Source organism: Dipteris shenzhenensis, chromosome 6 (genome assembly GCF_047967505.1).
Source record: "Dipteris shenzhenensis isolate YYH24624 ecotype China chromosome 6, Dip_SZ_1.0, whole genome shotgun sequence".
In the NCBI taxonomy this organism is placed as follows: domain Eukaryota; kingdom Viridiplantae; phylum Streptophyta; class Polypodiopsida; order Gleicheniales; family Dipteridaceae; genus Dipteris; species Dipteris shenzhenensis.
The window spans coordinates 38,566,556-38,586,753 of record NC_141601.1 but is presented as its reverse complement, the minus strand read 5'-3'; the positions used below and the strand labels follow the sequence as shown (position 1 = coordinate 38,586,753).

The 20,198-nt window shown below is 41.8% G+C and overlaps 1 protein-coding gene across 1 annotated transcript in view; it reads right to left on the bottom strand.

Annotated features, from left to right (window-relative positions):
- Positions 1-6,594: 6,594 nt before the first annotated feature.
- LOC147901147 (polyribonucleotide nucleotidyltransferase) overlaps positions 6,595-20,198 on the bottom strand; it is a 276,757-nt gene continuing 263,153 nt past the window's right edge. The window contains exon 18 of the mRNA XM_087375929.1: positions 6,595-7,625. Coding sequence (XP_087232055.1) covers positions 7,521-7,625 — 105 coding nt within the window. The 3' untranslated portion in view covers positions 6,595-7,520. The remainder of the gene's footprint in view (positions 7,626-20,198) is intronic.

Below are 20,198 nucleotides of genomic sequence, written 5' to 3'. Positions count from 1 at the left end.
ACTTTATATTGAATGATATCTCTATTAGTTGGATTGTTAAGAGTAACATTGGGAAATTATTGATGAAACCTTGGCTCACTTTTAGGGAAAAAGGGGACCTCCCTTGCCATTGTTTGAAACTGGAACGGACCCGCTTTGTTAACCATACTTAGAACCACATAGCATTGTTGGATACAAATTTGATTCAAAGTGAGAAATTAAGAGATGAGATACGAAAGGGCTTGAACCACATCCCTAAGGAACTAATTAATATTGAGGGGTTACTTAACACTATAATGGATGCTTGGCATCAACTAACCATGTTTGTGGAGAGATAGTACATAGACCGATTTAACCATCTTACAATACCATTTCAAGAACATAAAAGAGCATTCTTGAAAAGCTTGATTGATTCCAAGTTCCCTAAAAAGGTACCCTTCATCACTCTTACGATATAATGAGCAATGTTGAATGGCTTAATGCCAACCTGTTGATCACTTCTACATAGAAATCAGCCTCTACCCCGGCCTTTATTTGCAAAAAATTGATAATTTATCTAACGAAGGAGAGATTGAGTAGCACAGACTTTGCACAGGTCCAAGAGGGCAATATCCTTAACCAACTGGCTAAGGAAATACTGGACTTCCAGGTTTGTCCATAAATTAAAAAATACTCATTACCTTATTTGATGTGCACATACAAAGCACAAAAAAATTCTTTTAGGTGGATAACAAATGCCCATGCTTGCATCTTCTTTGAGATAACAATATTTATTGATTCAACCCTCAAAGCCTACCTGTTGGAACCACTGATGGTGGGGGCCAGTGCCACAATACAGGATCATAACATCCAGGATTTAGGAGTACTCTCCAAAGCATTCTAGATTGTGAAATCAGTATATGATATAAAGATAAACTTGCCACAAAAAATAAGCTCGGTATTTATAGTAGGTATAGGAAAACATCCCCTTAGAAGGGGAGGATGGATTGATTCAAGTCATGCAACAAGTGATTGCTTTAGCCTTCTCACATGCTAGTAAGAAGTTCATTGGCCTACGAAAGAGGCATGAACCCTACTAGCATATTCGGAAAAAATGTGGCAACCCCTCAGTCTCAAAATAGGAGTTGGTAAAGATTAATACCTGGTTACTCACCAATATGCACTTGACCTTAGGAGAGATTATGTTTAAACAAATCTCTGGTATCCCCATGGGGTTTGCTTGTTCTCCACTATGGTGTAACCTTTACCTCTACTGGTTCGAATATAACTTCACCATTAGCTTGTGGAAATTAAATCAGAGACAAGACCTGGAGAGATTTAAACACTCGTCAAGATATATGGATGACATCATACTAGTAAATGTGCCAAGCCCTGGGTCCCTTAACCCGTCCTCATCAAGGCACCCCCTCAACCCTTACTAGATTTACCCCTTGGAATTCTTGGAAATAAAAGAGACAAGAAGGATGTATGCAATTGAACCCCTTAATGACCCCCCTGGAACAAAGGCCACATTCCTTAATATGGCCATGACGGTGACAAACCACAAGAATGGGGTGGCGGTCACAAGCAAATACGAGAAATTGGAGGAGTTGGACTATGAAGTATGCCAGTATATATAGGCGGATGGGAATAGACCAAGATCCTTTGCGGAGAAGGTCATCCTCTCTCAGGCGATACCGATAATTTATACTCAGAGTCAGGACTTTAATGCCTTTCTACAAATCAAGAAACTCATAGGGACGTTTGTTGGAAACGAATTCAAACTGAAGAGGAGCTACGGGATCATCATGAAATACTTGGAAAGAGACTTCCCAGGTAGCACGGTGAACACTTGGAACATGATATGATGGCTGGGTACATCCCTTGCCTTCTTGATAGCATGATAACCTTTAGTGGGGCAACAGTACGACCCGATAATATGATGATGGATGGATAGTTGCCCACACTAGATTATGAGGTCCAGACCCATTGCGAGATTGAGGTACGACAAGCAAAAACACACGCACGCTCACACACACGCACGCACACACACTTGATTCCCATGGAGAATGAGTGCATGGTTATGTGTGCAAATAGGCCCAATACACACTCACATAGGTCTACAGGACAATGACACTTAGGTATGGACATGCAGAGAAATCAAAGCCTCTGACTAGGTATACATACTTTTAATGAGGGGGACGAAAAGGAAGAGCATAGACCAGAGATATTGACATGGGAATGATTATGTTAGCACCCCCCAATAGGATTTATGGACAATCTTTGGAAACTTATGACTACCCCATAATGAGGGGGAGTCCTTGATACACAAGGCTAATGTTATACGAGTTAGCCCTCCCAATTAACCCTAGTTATATTAATTGGCCTGCATGGCCAATGGGCACCTCCTACGTATAGACACATGGGATATGGAGAAATAAATATGTAGGCATATGATAAATACATATTTACCAGAAAAGGACAAAGAGTTACAGCTTGCTTAGATCCATGAAAAATCTATGTACCTTGGTACCCTATGTGAGGGACCAAAGGGAGTGTGAAACACATTCGAACCCATTGGCCGCGAGCCCTTAAAGGAGATGTTGTAGATCACCTTGAGCCAAAAAGGACCCATTTAATGCATACACCTTTGCCAACGACTACACAAATGAAGGAGGCTTTGGATCCCTTTGATCCTTCCCACCCTTAGTTCTCCCACCCATAGCATTGGTCAAATCCATTAAGGAACAAGAAGAGCCACGCCTTGCCTCGACCCACAAGCCAGTGTTCCCCAAAAATATTTTTGGTTGCACAATGAAAAACCTGCAATCTCAAAGTTTGTAGGTTTTTGGATCAACCTAGTCATCACAAACTTGAGATTTTATGATTCGCCCTTATGAGAAGGGAAATTTGAGCACTTAAATAGCATTAAAATTTTACCCTTTGTCATTAAGGCCTTTGAAAAACTTCATCCACATATCCTAAGAGTTTAAAAAATTTACATTTATGATTTTATAGGAATTGTAGATAATATTGAAGTTATGGAAATGTGAATGGACATGTTACAAGAAGGAACACACTTGCTCATACATTCGTGAAAATGTAGATGAAAATACATTTAAGAAAACATGTGGATACATCTTCATTGAAAAAGCACCAAAACAGCTCAAGGATCCATGATATACTTTCATACCACTTCAGAATATGCATTCTACACGTTTTTGCTGCATTGCGCCATAACTGTATAGCCGGCATAAAATCAAATTCTGCTAGAGCTGGACCTTCAATTGAAATCTACATAAGAGCATCCAAGTCCTTGGTTTCGAATCTATTTCTCAACTTGTTTTTAATGATGTTCTAAATGTTGAATCCCCTTTCACAAATAGCTGTGCTACTGCATTGCAACATTACAATTTCTGCAACTTGAAGAAGCATGGGATATTTCTCACGTAGCACCTCATTTCTACAAATGAAGCACCACGTATCTTTCATCATTTTGCCTTTCCGATCTGATGCTACTTGTATTTTAAAAATATGAATTCCCTCTTCATTGCATCATTTCCAAACTGTTGTACCAACACTCCTAGTTCATTTCCTCCATAGATTTTTAGCTTGAGTTGAAGGAAATGTGGAGGGTGCAAGAATTTTAAAGCTCTCTAACACATGATTTTTAGAAACCGAGCTTTGCAAGTTACTTTTGACTTCATTACAAAAATAACATTGAAATTCAAGAGTTTCAGTGAGATCGTTGCCAATAACACACCTATCAACTCTTTTTCCATAATAGATCTCTCTTTTCAAAGACCTGCGCATAGTACATAACCATCCATCTTGACCGCCCAAACTTAGGAATAGAAGGGAATCCATAACCATCATGACCTTGCATATTTATATTGATGTCTTTCGGCCCCATAAACTCCATCTCTAGGAAAGTGAAGGTCGAAGCCACAAGGCTAGGAATTATTGTAACATCCACATGATACTTTTGAAAGGCATATGACAAGCTTGCAACATGATCCATCACGTCACCCAAAAAATGCAACATGTACATAAACTTGAAGTTTGTTTTTTGGCCTGCCCAGAGGAAAGGCTATAGTGATCGGTTGGTTTTGGTGGAGATGATAAAATGCTAATTTTGACGTGCTCATTGATTGTAATTTTGTCCTCATCCAATTGGTGCTTTCTATTTTTCTCCCCCTTTCTCTCTCTTGTTCTCTCTCTCAAGTTCCAGGGCAGGCCTTTTGAATGTATTCAACTTGTTGGCCTGCCCTGAGGAGGGAAGGCTTTAGTAAAGGCTACTTCCCTTCGGAAAGGAAAACGACGTGGATTTTTGCTATCTTGGTCCCCATTTTTTTCTCCCGCTTTCTCTCTCTCTCTTCTTCTTCTTCTCTTCTCTCAGCTTCCAGGGCAGGCCTTTTGAATTTATTCAACTTGTTTTTTCCCCAAGAGGGGCATTTTGCAGATTTAAGTCTGGTAAACCCAAAATGGGTTTCTCTGAATGAGCATATATGTTGGCGACGATTCCCTGTCGCGATTCAAGCTATATGAAATTCATGGGATTTCTTCGTCGCTTGAGCCGCTGTACAATTGCACACAATTCTCTTTGCACAGTTCGTAGGAATCATAAGCCAAATTACATCTACTTGTCTGACGAATCACACGATCGTAAGCCTACCAGAGGTCGATTGATCGACAGTTGTCAATTTCTTTCCACGTGGGGTGCAGCATAAAATGACGAATCAACTCCCTATTGAATTTGCAATCTCAGAAACCCCGTTATCCCTCTTTGCTGGATCGTCACAGCCTGAAAGCCTTGGCTTTGATACCAATACAACCATTCCGAGCTCTTCTAACGTCATCGTCAATTGCTTGCTGGTTGCTAATATCATAACTCCTTAACCCTCACACATTAGGGCCCAGAACCAACAAGCTGGACCCCCCGTAGGTACTTTATTTCACAGAAAGAAATTTACAGAGTACACCTTTTTGCAGTTCCAAGCTGATAACAAACGTGAGAAAGACTGAAAGTACAACGGAGAGAAACTCCTTTTCTGGGCGAGTGCCAAGGGTCTAATTTGTAGCCACTATTTTAACACATGCCTTGGTTAAGTCCTTCCAAGCCTTCTAACTTCCATGGTCACTTGCTTTGGTAAGGTTCTTCCTTAGCTCCATGAAAATAGGGTATTTAGACCCCTCTTGGTACCTGCATCAATTTAATGAAGCAAACCACCGTGTCACCCATTAACCGTTAGCTTTTGATGCAAAAATAATCTATAGACTAATCCTAGTCTCTGTGGTCTTACTTCATGTAAGTTGCTTTGATTAAGCCCCACGACTGTGAGAATTGAACATGATGGACAACCCTCCAACCTCGTATGTGGTAGCCTCAACACCTAAACTGTACTCTCATATGCAATTCCCTTGAGCAAGGCAATGGCTCTGTCCTCAGTGAAGGTTGGATAAACAAGTGTTTTTGTCAATAGCTAGAGCGTTGGGCCTCTCTGCAACCTCTAGACTCATCCATGGCTACCATAACCACATGAAGAGGCTAGCTAGTGGATCCGTCTGCAAACCGAGGTACATGCAACAAGGAAGCCTGATGGAGAAAGAATTCAAGAAAGATATAGATGCAGGTCAAAACAAGAGCAGGAATGATAAACTGTCAATAGAGGCAGATATACATGACAATTCAAGAATGAGGTGCTAGCTAACATAGACATGGTGATTGGTAGTAAACCTTGGAATGGGTCTCGACCTTAAACGACCAACTCATGAGCCTTTTAAGAACATTGCACAGCTATCTCAACCAAATCCTAGACACAAGCATGAAGTAAAATTATGAGCATCGACCAAATTTGGATTACGTCGCAGACCTTATAGTGAAGAGCATATCTTAGTTGCAGCTATAAGACTTACTTTTACTAAGGCATCATTTTCCATAACTGAGTAGGAAAGAAAAGAAACAATTGTGGCATAATTGTACATGACCATCTCAAGGCAACTTAATTATAACCAAACCTCTCCAATCGAGGTTGGAACATCTTGCTTGACTAAAGTCAACCATCTTGGCCTAAACCAAGTCTCCCTGACCGAAGTTGGGCCTTGTTGACAGAAGTCAAGTGTCTTTGACCGAAGTCAATGCTTTAACCGCTTACAAGAACTCTGACCATAATTATAACTAAATGAAGAACTCTTTAATTATGATCAAATAAATGGTCAGCTTTGTACTTTACTTGGATATTTACAGCTTGGTAACATTGGCCACCGCCTAAGGAAATATAAATATTTCTAACAAGATTGAATCACAACTCTCACTCTTTAGACTTCATTTTGTATCCTAGGTGCAAAATTGATGCGAGTAAAAATTCAATTTCCAAGTGCTTTTAAAGATTTGTTACAACATATGAATGATTGACTTGTTACCCAAACATAACTCCTTTGTAGTTAGCCACACCTAGTTACATGGTGTTTTGTGATTGCACACTCGACCCTTGTCGTTGGCGTAAACCAGTATAGAGTTATCTAATCCCATTCTCTGCAACATAAATGTCTAATGCGGACATTAAACCCTTTGATAAAGAGGGTACATGTTGGAAGTTACTTTCTAGAATCAAACTTTTTTTTAAGGGGCAAAAAGGAACTTTTATATTATGATAAGAGAGGAACTTTACATCCAAAAAATAAAAGTACTCCTAATCAGGATAAGCAGTACAAACTAGGCTAAAGTATGTCATCCTCTCCTACATAAGACTGCATATATAGAGCCATAGGCTTCCTCCATCGCATCTAGTAGTCTCAAATCCTCCTCCTCCGCTGCCTCAACCTGCAGCTCAGCTCCTTTGCTTCTACTAAAGACCATCTCATTTCTAACCTCCACATCGACTTGATTACCACCACTCCGCATATTTGCCACACTTCATGGAGTAGATGACTAATCCCTTTATATTCTAGAAATTAAACATTCTTGATCGAAGGTAACCCAGCAGACCTTAAATTCTCAATTATCATTGCCATCAATGAGAACCTGCCGGAACGTGCAAAAAGCCTGCCAATTGCCGGACATGCTGACTTCCCACTTTGGAAAGCAAATAGCTTGTTTCCAATATAAATTTCACTCCTTGGTAAGGTGATCACAGACCATGTTGCATCTACAGAGTCATTAGCCAGAAAAGGTACTAGGTAATGCACATTTGAGGTATTGAAAACGTTCAGGTTCATATTATCCCTGACCAAAACTCGTTTCAAATCTACTGTTGCAGATAATGTGCACACAATATTGATAACACATTATTGCACTCAGGATAATGCCTTTTTAACAGGAAGATACATGAATGATTTTTCTTCACATTCTCAGCCAGGAAACCCTGCTTTCCTTCACAAAAGTTGTGGCAGTAGACCAAAAGTTGTGGCACATTGAGACCAAAATTGTGGCACTAGACCAAGAAGACATTCTTAAGTACTATTCTGCATACATGGAAGCTGGTAATCAGCTTGGCTCTGATATTATAGAACAATGCCGCGCTATGAGTTGTAATGTCCACTAATGCAACAAAGGAAGTCCCTTACAATTTTTGGACCAATGTGAAGACTGGCCGTCCGGTCTGATCAAATTTGTCACATTTAACGAGTAGTTGATCGCCCAAATGAAAAGTTGATGAATCAACTCCCTGCAAAAACACAAGCAAGTAGATTCAGCTCAAAATCCAACCATATTAACACAAAGCTACAAACAAGTACATTCAAAGATGATATATAGAAAAACACTTCAACAGCTTGTAAATCTTTTATCGGTTTGTACACTTAAGGAGGCTAGAAGCCTGTATAAGCTTAAACATATTATCATTTTCAAACATGTGTCAACAATCAGTCTGATATCACGTTAGAGACATCACCTTGTATTACACTAACCCTTTGAACAAGGGTCACCTATGTGGACAAAGTGCCAGGATACTACATACCACCTTTCTCGCTTCAGACATTACAAGTAGATAAAGAAGCACAAACAAATCTGGAAAATACACAGCCAGAAGAATGGACAAAAGACCATGTATAGATATGTAGAATCAAGTACAGAACCTGCCATGAATTGAACCACCATCTGCTGCAAATAAGAGCACAGGTATCATGCATGGCACCACCAAGGACTCCGTACGCTGCACCTTCTAGTGTGGAGCTCACGCTAACTGCCATGTGACTCTCGAAGACCTCAGTTAGCTGTTCAAGGAGAGCCCTGCTGCTCAATATGATACATTCCCTAACGTATAACGTGTTCCATATTCCCAATTCTACGATAAATCATGGAGCAGGCACTCAGATTATCCACCCAGCCGATTCTCGGTGGTAGCAAACTCTCAAAATGCGATCTTACGTGAAAGCTCCTGCTTGCAAATTCCACCAAGCCCCAATTCCCTAGATGGATCTAGTATGCCACATGTCTTCATTCTAGGGTACCTCTTAAATGCATCTTTACTACCCCTCTCTTGAGATATCAATTTATTTATTTATTTTTTCCAAAAAAGAGACTTCTATTAAGTATTAAAGAAAACCGTTAGAGCAATCTCCATATGGGAATACGGGATACACCATGCAACGCATGAAAAGCTAGCCAAATATGCCAAGAGGAAATGCTAGCCAAAATCTCCAAAGAGGTGTCCACTGAAACATGTGAAGCTCTGAAAGGAATATGTGGTACATCCTGAAGAGAGCAGGGCTCTATCACCTGCCAGCGGATCGAGAGTGCCCAAGAAGAAGACTCACCCTCATAAAACACATGGGGCTCAGTAAGGGATAACCATGCGACCGAGCCCCAAGTCATGAAGAAAGGGAAAGTATGAAAAATGCTGAGTATCCGAGTAACTCCTTTCCAAACAATTCTCCCTTGATTGCAGTCCCAAAGGCAATGTCGCACTGACTCCTCTATAGAATGACAACGAGGGCAAGTGGGATCAGCCCCAAATCGTGATCTCCACAGGTTCACTGCAATCCCTCCATGAATAGAAAGCCAAAAGAAAAGAGTGATCTTTCTATTTCAGAGGGATTTCTAGAGCCTCCTCTAGAAATTCCTACGCAAATCTGCGGTGATGAAGCAGCTATCCCAATGGGGGGCTCTGGAGGGAATCCAACCTCTACTGCTCAGCTGAAATCTCCTGGCATTACCAACCGTGAAATGAAAAAAGGGAATCCCCCTCTCTCGGTGCCCATGATCTATCCACTCCCACTCTCCTGGGTCCCACTGCAAGCACCTGATAGGTGCACCTCCATATAACCACAACCTCCAGGATTCCAGGGCCAAGAGCAGAGGGTCGGGGTCTAAGTACCACTGCAAGCCTGCTCCATGGTCCACAAAACCAGCAATCCTGATAGGTTGAAAGGCAACCTCTAGAATAATATCATCCGTTGATCTAGAGAGTATACCTCCATTCCCAATGTCAAAGACTAGAGCATCTTTCCCGAGATCTCGAAGAGCGATCACCTGTAGAGGAACTGTTGTCCTCGAAAAAGCTCCCATCCAAGTGGTGGAAGTAATAGGCATCTCAATTGTCCATTCCACTGGGATGGCTGTATCTATCTGCTGAATCCTGCATGCTACCCCTCTGAGGTGACTCAGGGAATGTAGCCTCTGATCAAAAGCCTTCCAAGTGCCTACTGTGTAGGTGGGGCCTCTCTCCCATCTAGACCACTGCATATAATGGAAAGTGCCCAGTGGTCTGCCATGCTCATCAAGTATACTATCGTTCCAAATGATCGGCTGCCTATCAATCTCTTCAACGGTAGAGGACCGAACCCTTCGAAGAGTGTTCCTGAAGCTCCCCCAAGCTTTTAGAATGGCAGTCATGAGAGGAGAGGCAGGAGACCTGAGAGAGGCAGAAGTAAAAATCCAACAAGGACTGTCCACCTAATCATCTCCCAAGGTAGGTGTGCAAGCCTGAATGCGTCCAAAAAAGAAATCCTTCCAAGGTTCCTGCCCAGGCATGAGTCCCCTCACCACCACCTTACAAAGCAATGCCCTGCACTGCAAGTCCGGGTCAATGATATTAAGGACCCCTTCTCATGTAGGGAGAATAATGGTCTCCCAGGCCACCCTCGCTGCAACATCTGCCATGCCATCAAGTCCACTCCATAAAAAATTCTTGACTGGTCTAATTAGCTGAGTGATGCAATCCCTACCGGCACCAGCAAGAACACACAAACCAGGCGGTGGCCAAGAGAACCTGGTTCACTACCACAACTCTAGAGGAAAGGTAAAGTTTGGCTGAGCTCCAAAAAAGAAGCTTTTTTCTTATACTTTCTAGTATTGGGGCAAACTGCTGTGTTGGAGAGATGCCCAATCCTACCTGGCATCCCAAATATCTGACAGGAACACCCCTCTGAATCCAGGAAAAGCCAATGTCAACTCCCCATCCTGGAGTGTCCTCATAACTGATCCAAAAGCCAAAGGATTTATGCCAATTAATGTGTGCCCCTGCAGCTGAGCAAAAATTATCCAAGGCTGTCCGGAAAGAATCAAGTGACTGTGAAGAGGCCTCAATAAAAATAGCAGTGTCATCAGCCAACTCACAGTCAAGAAGCTCCTGCTCCTGTCTCAAGGGCAATCTCAACCCATAAAGCTCAGCCTGAGATCTAAGGAAAATACTCATAGCTTCTGCCACAAAAAGAAAGAGGAAGGGGGCTAAAGGGCATCCCTGACGAACTAATCTGAAAATCCGAAACTTGTCACCCTTTACCCCTCCAATCAAAACTTGGCTGTGGGCTGATCTATAAAGGGAGGCCACCCCTCTAATCCATGCATTTGAAAATCCAAATCGTAGAAGAGTGCCCTCAAGAAAACCCCAATCTACTCTGTCATAGGCTTTCTCAAAGTCCAAAAGTAGAACTGCCAACCTTTGCCCGCTCTGCATAGCCCACTCTGTGGCTTCCCAAAAGGAAAAGATATTATCAAACATGCTCCTACCACGCACAAAGCTTGTCTGAGTATCATGGATGAGGTCTAGAAGAAGGGGCTGCAATCGGATGCCCCTAGCCACATTTCCACACTAAATGCATTTAAGACCCCTAGCCTTAGACATGTCACCCTCATCAAGGACCTTGACATTAATCCTTTTGACCATTTACATGAAGCCCAAATAAATATAATACAAACATTGATCCTTTAAAGAAAAATGTCCATTGACCCTTCCGAGGTCATGCTACCTCAACTTGAGCGTAACATTCCTTCTCTCTTCAGGCATCAGCATCCTCGATGATAAAGTCTGGGAACACTCTCTGAAGCTGGTATACGGATACCCAAATAGCTTATGATAGAGGTAAACCATGCCATGCAACCAACACCGTGGGTATCTTCCGATTGCATACTTGCATTGTTCCTCAGTCCAGGATTCAACTTGGTTTGCGTCCTACATTATCCTATATCTTCTGAAACAAAACAACACCCTCGATTAGTGAGTCACCTGCATGCAAAAATTTCTTTAAACGAGAAACATGAAACACTGGGTGCACCTTACAACCCTGTGGTAATTCTAATTTATAGGCCACCTTGCCTATTCTTTTTAGAATTAACCATGGCCCATAATATCGGGGTGATAATTTAGCACACTCTCCGGAAGTCAAAGACTTAGAGTGTGAAGGAACTCTGAGAAAAACTTTTTCTTCTTTCTTAAATTCTCTAACGGATCTGTTTTCATCCGCATATGCCTTAGCTCTATCCATAGCTTGGCGGATGTTAGCTCTCCCAAGTGCTAGCATCTCCCGCATATGAACCACAAAGTTCGGGGCACTAGGCACTTTCTGAGGTTCTCCAATTGTAGTTGGATTTGCTGTAGAGGAATGCTTTCTATCATTGTAGGCAAATTCTAACAGGGGCAACCACTTATCCCATGTATGTTGCCTCAATGACACATATGCTTTAAGCATATCCTCTAAAATTTGCTTGATTCTTTCCGTCAGACCATCCGTTTTTGGACGATCTTTACTACTCATTCCTAACTCAGTCCTTAGTGCCTCAAACACTGCAGTCCAAAAATCACTCGTAAATTTGACATCCCTGTTTGACACTATGGATTCGAGTAATCCATGCAAACGAAATATATGCTTAATAAATAAACCCGCCACGTGCGAGGCACTAACAGACTCTCTAGTTGGAATGAAGTGAGCCATCTTGGTAAGACAATCAACTACCACAAGAATAGAATCGTATCCACCTTGTGTCATAGGTAGACCTACAATAAAGTCAATGGAAATGCTCTCCCACCTATCTAGTGGAATTTCCAAAGGCTGTAAAAGTCCGGGTGGCTTCACCCACTCTACCTTACTTACTTGACATGAAAAACAACGTGTCACATATTCATGAATATGGTTTTTCATTTTTGGCCAAAAGAAATCTTGCTTCACAAGATCATACGTTTTCTCGACTCCTCCATGTCCCGCACATGGGCTATCATGGCATTGTTGAATGACTCTCTGCCTGAGATAATTCTGATTAGGTACTACTACCTTGCCATTCTTTTTTAGCATACCATCTCTTATGGTATATCTTGCATAAGTTTGGCCTTTTCTAGATGCCAGGTCACCCTTTCCCTTGGGTTTAAATACATGAGCCTTAGGCCGAAGACTCTGAACAAAGTCGTCCACCTTTTGAGTTTCTTTAATCTCGGTCATTAGAGCACTCTCTAATACCGTGAAACTCATATTATGCATAATGTGTAACAACGCATCAGCAACTTTATTATCCTTCCCTCTTTGGTGCCGAATCGTCAAGTTAAACTCCTGCATGAGTTCTGCCCACCTAGCTTGGAGGCCCCTCAAGTCAGGTTGTTTACAAAAATGTTTCAGAGTATCATGATCAACATCAATATAAAACTTTGATCCATATAAATAATGTCTCCATGTTTTCGGAGCATGGATAACACAACATACAACTCTAATTCATGAGTTGCCCAATTTCGTTGAGAGGGAGAAAGCTTCTTGCTTTCAAAGGCTACTAAAACTCTGATCCATATAAATAATGTCTCCATGTTTTCAGAGCATGGATGACAACATACAACTTTAGTTCATGAGTTGGCCAATTTCGTTGAGAGCGAGAAAGCTTCTTGCTTTCAAAGGCTATTGGCATCGGTTTCAAGGAAAAACGGTTTCTCGGGATCAACTATTTTTAATACCGGTCTTGAGACCACAGCTTGTTTTATGGTGTTAAAACTTTCCTGTTGATTCTGTCCCCATAAAAAAGGTACTTTATTTGAGGTCAAATCAATGGCGATACTATTTCGGAATATCCTTTGATATGCCTTCGATAAAATTAGACAAATCCCAAGAATGATCGCAAAGCGGTCAAACTCTGAGGGATAGGCCAAGTCAATAATGAATCCTAAATATTCAAGTCTTATCATACACAGTACAGTTTTCTTTTTATTTACATAAAGACTGGCTTTCCTCAAAGTATTGAACACTATTCTTAAGTGTTTGTGATGCTCAACAATATTTTTGCTAAAAACAACAATGTTGTCAATAAAATGTACTACAAACTTTTCGATATACGAGCGTAGTAAATCGTTCATAAGCATGATGAATGTAGCACGAGCATTGGTAACTCCAAACGGCATTACCAAAAACTCATAATGTCCAAATCTGCTTCTAAAAGCGGTTTTATGCACATCCTCGGCTCTAATACGAGTCTGATGGTAGCCACATTTAAGATCTATCTTATTGAAAATTATGGCCCCATGTAACGCATCTAGCAGATCATTAATCCGAGCCATCGGATACTTGTGCTTAACAGTGATATTATTCAATGCTCTGTAATCTATACAGAGGCGAAAAGTATCATCTTTCTTTTTTTTTAGATATCATTGGCGAAGCAAAAGGTGAGAAACTGGGTTGAATCTGCCTCAGCTTGATGTATTCTTCCAGTTGTCTTCGTACCTCCGCTTCTTCGGTAAAACTTAACCTATGGGGAGGTCTATTTACAGGTTCTATCCCCGGGATTAGTTCAATCTTATGCTGAACATTCCGCTTTGGAGGTAACCCATAAGGTAACTCATCCCTAACACAATAAGAGAACTCCTCTGCTATTTGACCAGCCAACTTGGCCATCTCTCCATTTTGGGTAACATCAGTGCTAGACGAAGGACCATCAATCGGCTCTACCGATGCTGTATAAAGAAACAAAAACTCTTGAGCTTTAAGAACTTCCATTACGGAAACCAATGGTCCTTGAGGTATATCTTTTTGACCTCGTGAGACATACAACACATCATTCATCTTGAATTGATAAATGTGCTTTTTTCAATCTATGGCTGGATTCTTCCTAGAATGCCAAGCCTTACCTAGGGCTATATCTGCGTGAGCAAGCTTTGTCATTTCAAAATCAAGCTTGTCTGTATAGTCCTGAATTTGAAGTTCCAACTGGGTAACCCTTTGGCCCCATACTCCAGTTGAACTTCCGTTTGCCATTCTGACTGTGTATGCATAGTCAGACGGGCTAGTCTTTAATTTCAGCCTCTTTACAAGCTTGGAGTTAATTACATTGTGCGTTGACGTTGAGTCAAACAACACAATGATGTCATGATTGGCTACTTGCCCCTTCATCTTAATTAACTCCGTATCGTTAAAGGCTGTATACCCCGTTGCTGCGAGCTTTGATAGAATATTATCAAGTGCATTGTTTACAAGCTTAGCAACAGATAGCAACAGACACACATAACAAAACACGTACTGACCTTTGAGAAGATCCCGCTAGCAGAATTCTCATCTGTTCTGCTTTGGAAATTTTCTCAATTTCCATGTCGCATTTTGAGATCACCATCTCAGCCATCCAACGATCCTTGTTTCATGGGCAATCTTTCCACTGATGAGGCTGAAGGCATCCAAAACACAAGCCTCCTCTCCTCGCTTTTTCTCTTTGCTCTGGGTTCAAAGAAGACTTTGACCAAGCCCGGGCTACCATTGGTGTAACTTTTCTTTTCACTCCAATGGTGGTACTTGGTTTAGAAGGAGTCTCAACTGGCTTCGCTTGCTTGGCTTGACCACTAGGCTGTGAGGCACTCCTTTTGCTAATCCACTTCTTCTTAAACCCAGTTTTCTGCGGGTACTCATACCGAGTCCTAACCCGCACAAACCCACTTGGTCTGTTCCCTTTGGCATCCTCATAGTTTAGGGCTATGGCAATTGCTTCATCTAGCGTGTTTGCATACTTAGCCCAAACTTTCATCTTGATCCGATCGTTCAGTCCAAAGATGAAATATTTTACCTCCACCGACTGAGGTAGAGGTTCGTAAATTTTCATTACACTTTCTCTGAACTTATCAGTGTATTCAGCTACTGATAAATTTCTCTGACGAAGGTTTCAATACTGATCCCAAGCTCGGGATGCTTTGTCTGGAGGTAAGAAGTGTTTTCTAAGTTCTCTTTTAAACCCCCCCCAAGTAGTGGATGCCACTCCATCTTTCCGCTGTTTTATCCACCACCTATCTGCTGCCTCATTAAACATATGGGTGGCCTCGCGGATTTTCTTCATGTCATTCCCGATTTCACAAATGGCGAAGGCCTCGTCCGATTTGTGTAACCAGGTCACTATGATATCGGAACTACGGTCAAACATCCGACTAGAATACTTTTTTGGCCTATAATTGGCAATATTAGGCGCCTTAGCCCTCTTAGGCTCGACCGTATGAACACTGGTTTCAGGCTCCATTGGAGATTTACCCTTCTCTTCAAGAGATGGTCTAGCAGACATACTATGATCCATTTTTCTAAGCTCGGATTGCCCTACATTTGCTTGCAATTATTGAGCTAAAATATGTTGCAAGGCATCCTCCAATAATGCAATTCTACCAGATAGTGTATGACATGTTGGGCACGACACCGGTGGGGTCGGCCAGGCTCTCGACTCTACGGGATCCACTCTAGAAGCTTCTTCTTCCACTTCCATTTAAGTTGATTGGTTTTTTTTTTTTTTAAAACACCGCCTAAAATTGTATTTACAAACTGCTTTTCAATCTCACAACCACAAAAGGTGTCTAAACAGGCATAACCATCAACTAAAAATAGCTGAGAACCAAGATGAATATCTTTTCCCTATACTAGGGAAATATCTGCAATCTCAAATAACTCAAATAACGGGGGCAAATAAACTAGCATGTACCACAACAAAATTTAAAAGGCATAGAAAGCTCCTTGGTTATATTTCAACTGCATGAAGAGATCAACTTGTCCCTGCAAGCCACTCCAATACTCAGTCGAACTCCTTGAGCGAATTCATGCATATAAGCAGACCCACAAGACCAGCCTCTTCTCTATTCTAATTATGTGACGTCGATTTTGCTCTAGCTGACCAGCAGGTCTTCATGAGCATAGTCTAGATTTATATTCGCGACTAAATGTAACCAACCTCCCCCAAAAATATTTCACAGCCAACGCACGTAGCTCTGCTGGCTATTTGAAAATTTCACAACTCATTCCTCTGACGCCCCATCAAAGAAGCGAACACCAGAAGCAAGGTGCCGGCGATGTAATGACGTAGAGAGTAAATGCCTTTCAGTTATGTCTCTTCGAGATTACAATGTGCTAGATAATGAACACAAATTGAAGACCGCGCAATCACTACAGGCGCAATTTGATGTAGATAATTCGTGAATCATAATGTCACCACACTCCCTTTGTTGTCAGGATCCGATGCAAATAATGCATGCTTAATTAGTGTGAGATTCAATGAGCAGCATGGACAATTCTAGACGCCGCTTCAAACAAAGACTCCGTTTCTTCTTTTTTTTTTGCCAAACCCAAAAATAATCACCATCAACCAATAAGCGTGGATGTGGTATATTGATTTCTCCAGCCTGGACCACCTGATACGCTTCACCAAATCGCACCCTCTTTTCTCATCGCTCAGTCAGAAAACGTGCCGCCTATCTCAACGCAATCCTTTCGTGATCTGGATTCGCCCCTTTCACAAGCTTAATTGTGGACTCCCCAAATTGTTACCTAATTTTTACGGTATGATGCCAAATGATACATTCCCTAACGGCACTCAGATTATCCACCCAGCCAATTCTCGGTGGTAGCAAACTCTTAGAATGCGATCTTACGTGAAAGCTCCTGCTTGCAAATTCCACCAAGCCCCAATTCCCTAGATGGATCTAGTATGCCACATGTCTTCATTCTAGGGTACCTCTTAAATGTATCTTTACTACCCCTCTCTTGGGATATCAATTTATTCACTTGCCCCTAGGCACATTTCCACACTTAATGCATTCAAGACCGCTAGCATTAGACCCATCTAGTCAGTCACCCTCATCGAGGACCTTGACATTAATCCTTTTGACCATTTACATGAAGCCCAAATAAATATAATACAAACATTGATCCTTTAAAGGAAAATGTCCACTGACTTCCGAGGTCATGTTACCTCAACTTGAGCGTAACACCATACATTTCCAGTTGCTCCTTGGCTGTGTGCCAACCTGCACACTAGAATGCCTTGGATGCTGGAACTGAAACTTAGCTAGCTATCTACCACACATTGGCTGACCTGCTGGCCGACTACGGGAAGCCCATGGGGCATATGAATGGACCATCTGTCATGGGCATCTACAGCCTGTGGCATGGCTACATATGTGGCAGTTCTGCAGCACAGCAGCCCACAGCAGCAAGCCTCAGCAAGGACAGGATGACATCAACGTGTACAGCAGCTGACATTAGCAGGACAAGCCAGGACTGCACAGTGCAGCTCAGCAGTATGGTATGGCTGTCTGTAAAGGGGGCTTCCATGTGGATGTGCAGGAGGTACCCAACTGTCACGTGGCAGCAGCAAAGAGCTAGTAGGGTTCTCAACATCATAGTCCATGGGATTCCCCACACCCCTCCTCTGTCATAGATGCTGATACCTTTGTGACCATTATCTTGGGGGTGCTAGAGCATGGCATTGAGGGGGTTGGCGAGTAAGACAAGTTCACCTTCTTGCAGACTTCAATGCTAGAATTTAGACCACTAAGCATGGACCAAGTATTTACATTTATATACATTACCATTGGTCTCCCTAAGGACTTTCTATCGCTGATCCATCCGAGGTCTTGCTCCATTCAAAGTGCAACATAACATTCTTGCCCTTTTCAGGCATCAGCATCCTCCATTCCAACTGGTACATAACATTCTTTCCCTCTTCAGGCATCAACGTCCTCGATGATGAAACTTGGGAATGCTCTTCGAATCTCGTAAACAGATTCCCGCGTAGCCTAAGATAGAGATACTGCAAACCTTGGAGGACCTAGAGTCAGGAGAACTATAGGCAGAGTCACCAACCATACGAATTGCAGATCAAGAGCACTCTAATGTCCAATCCAAATTGTACATAACATTCTTTCGCTCTTCAGGCATCAACGTCCTTGATGATGAAACCTGGGAATGCTCTCGGTATCTCGTAAACAGATTCACACATGGCCTAAGATAGAGATATTGCAAGCCTTGGAGGACCTAGAGTCAGGAGAACTATAGGTCAAGTCACCAACCATATAGAATGGAGATCAAGAGCACCCTAATGTCCAATCCAGCAAGGAGCCAATAGCAGAAAGGACAAAACAGCTTGTATGGCTGAGAGTTTCATTGTATAATGTTTCAGAAAATTCATGCCAAGCAATCAACACCATAGGTATCTTTTGCTTCACACCCCCCCCCCCCCCCCGGGCGGGTCTAGGATTCTTGCTGGCTTGTGTATTGCATTTTCCTGTAACTCATGTAACATAAACAATTTCATCAATTAATGAATCAATTGGTTCAGAAATCGTTTTAACAAAGAAACATGAAACAATGGATGCACCTTACAACATTGTGGTACTTTTAACCAGCAACCTTGCCTACTTTCTCAAGAATTAACCATGGCCCACAATATTGGAGTGATAGCTTAATGCATTGTCATGTAGCTCAGGACTAAGTGTGCGCAATGTCATGTAGCTAAGGACTAAGTGTGCAAAGGAATCTTAGCTAAGGATCTAGTGTGCAAAGGAATGCATTGCTGATGAACCCAACTACTAGCACACATTGGCTTATTCACACAATCCTCGAACAGAGGATCCCAATAACACAAATCACTAGCAGAATAGCAGCGGCATAAAACCGCATGCTTCCCAATTTTAACCACCTAGGCCAACATGCTCTCCATTGGCAAGGCCTTCTGTTCTATCAACGTTCACGAATTGGAACTATAACCCGCCTATTGTCCGTTGCACTTTGACGGCGTTCAATTTCTAATCATCCATCTACCGGTTATCCATTATACAAAATGCATCTCAAACCATGACAATCCCAACGGTTTAGTTCGCCACTCTAGCATCAGCCCTCAATTGATCATTGGTGGACTAAGCCCAAAGCCTCACACAATTATACGTGTGATCAACAAAAACCCTTCCATTGACCAGCTTGGCATTCTGATGCCAATTTGTAACACTCAAATCTCTTTGTACCTGAAGATATTCACAAGTTTCGAGACAATCTCTCCACCAAGTCATAGCATTCTTTTTGTGTAGACCCAGCTTGGGTTCTTCTACCTTAATCGTGACTCTCTCACCATTTTTCTTTGTAGCGCATAGCAAAATACATCCCATTTCCTTAGAAAGCTCTATAGTATTCTTAGCTGCTTGCTAGGTCCTAAACCTTTTCCAAGCATTTATTAACCTTTTGCCCCTTTGGGTCTTTAAATAATTTATTGACTTACCCCCAAGTGCATGACTAACAAATTTACCTACATTACCATGCACGGAGGTTCCTAGAGTCTAGCCACTGGAACCTTGTCATCAAGGACCTTGACACACAAATCTTTGACCGAACTATTTAAAGACAACATAGCAACTAACTATTTATATCTATATGCATTACCATCTCCCGAAGGACTTTCTATCACTGAGGTCTTGCTATATTCCAAGTAGAACGTAACACAACTAGTATGCATACTGCACAAAACATGTCCAAAGAGATGGTTAACGCCATTCATGTGCAACAAGGGTTCTTGGTTCCGTCTTTGGATTCTACATTTATGACTTAAAAGCAAATGAGTATCCTCAAGGACACATTGGGAATGCTGCAAATAGAAACACTTGTTCTCACCTTTCATATGCCTACAAGGGCAACCTTGGTAAAATCAATAGCACGATCCTCAACACTAATGAGAGCTAAATCTACTAGTAGAGAAATCCCATCATACTTCTATTCAAAGGGCATTAGCATTATCATTAGCTTAGGGAGGGGTAAGCTCTTTT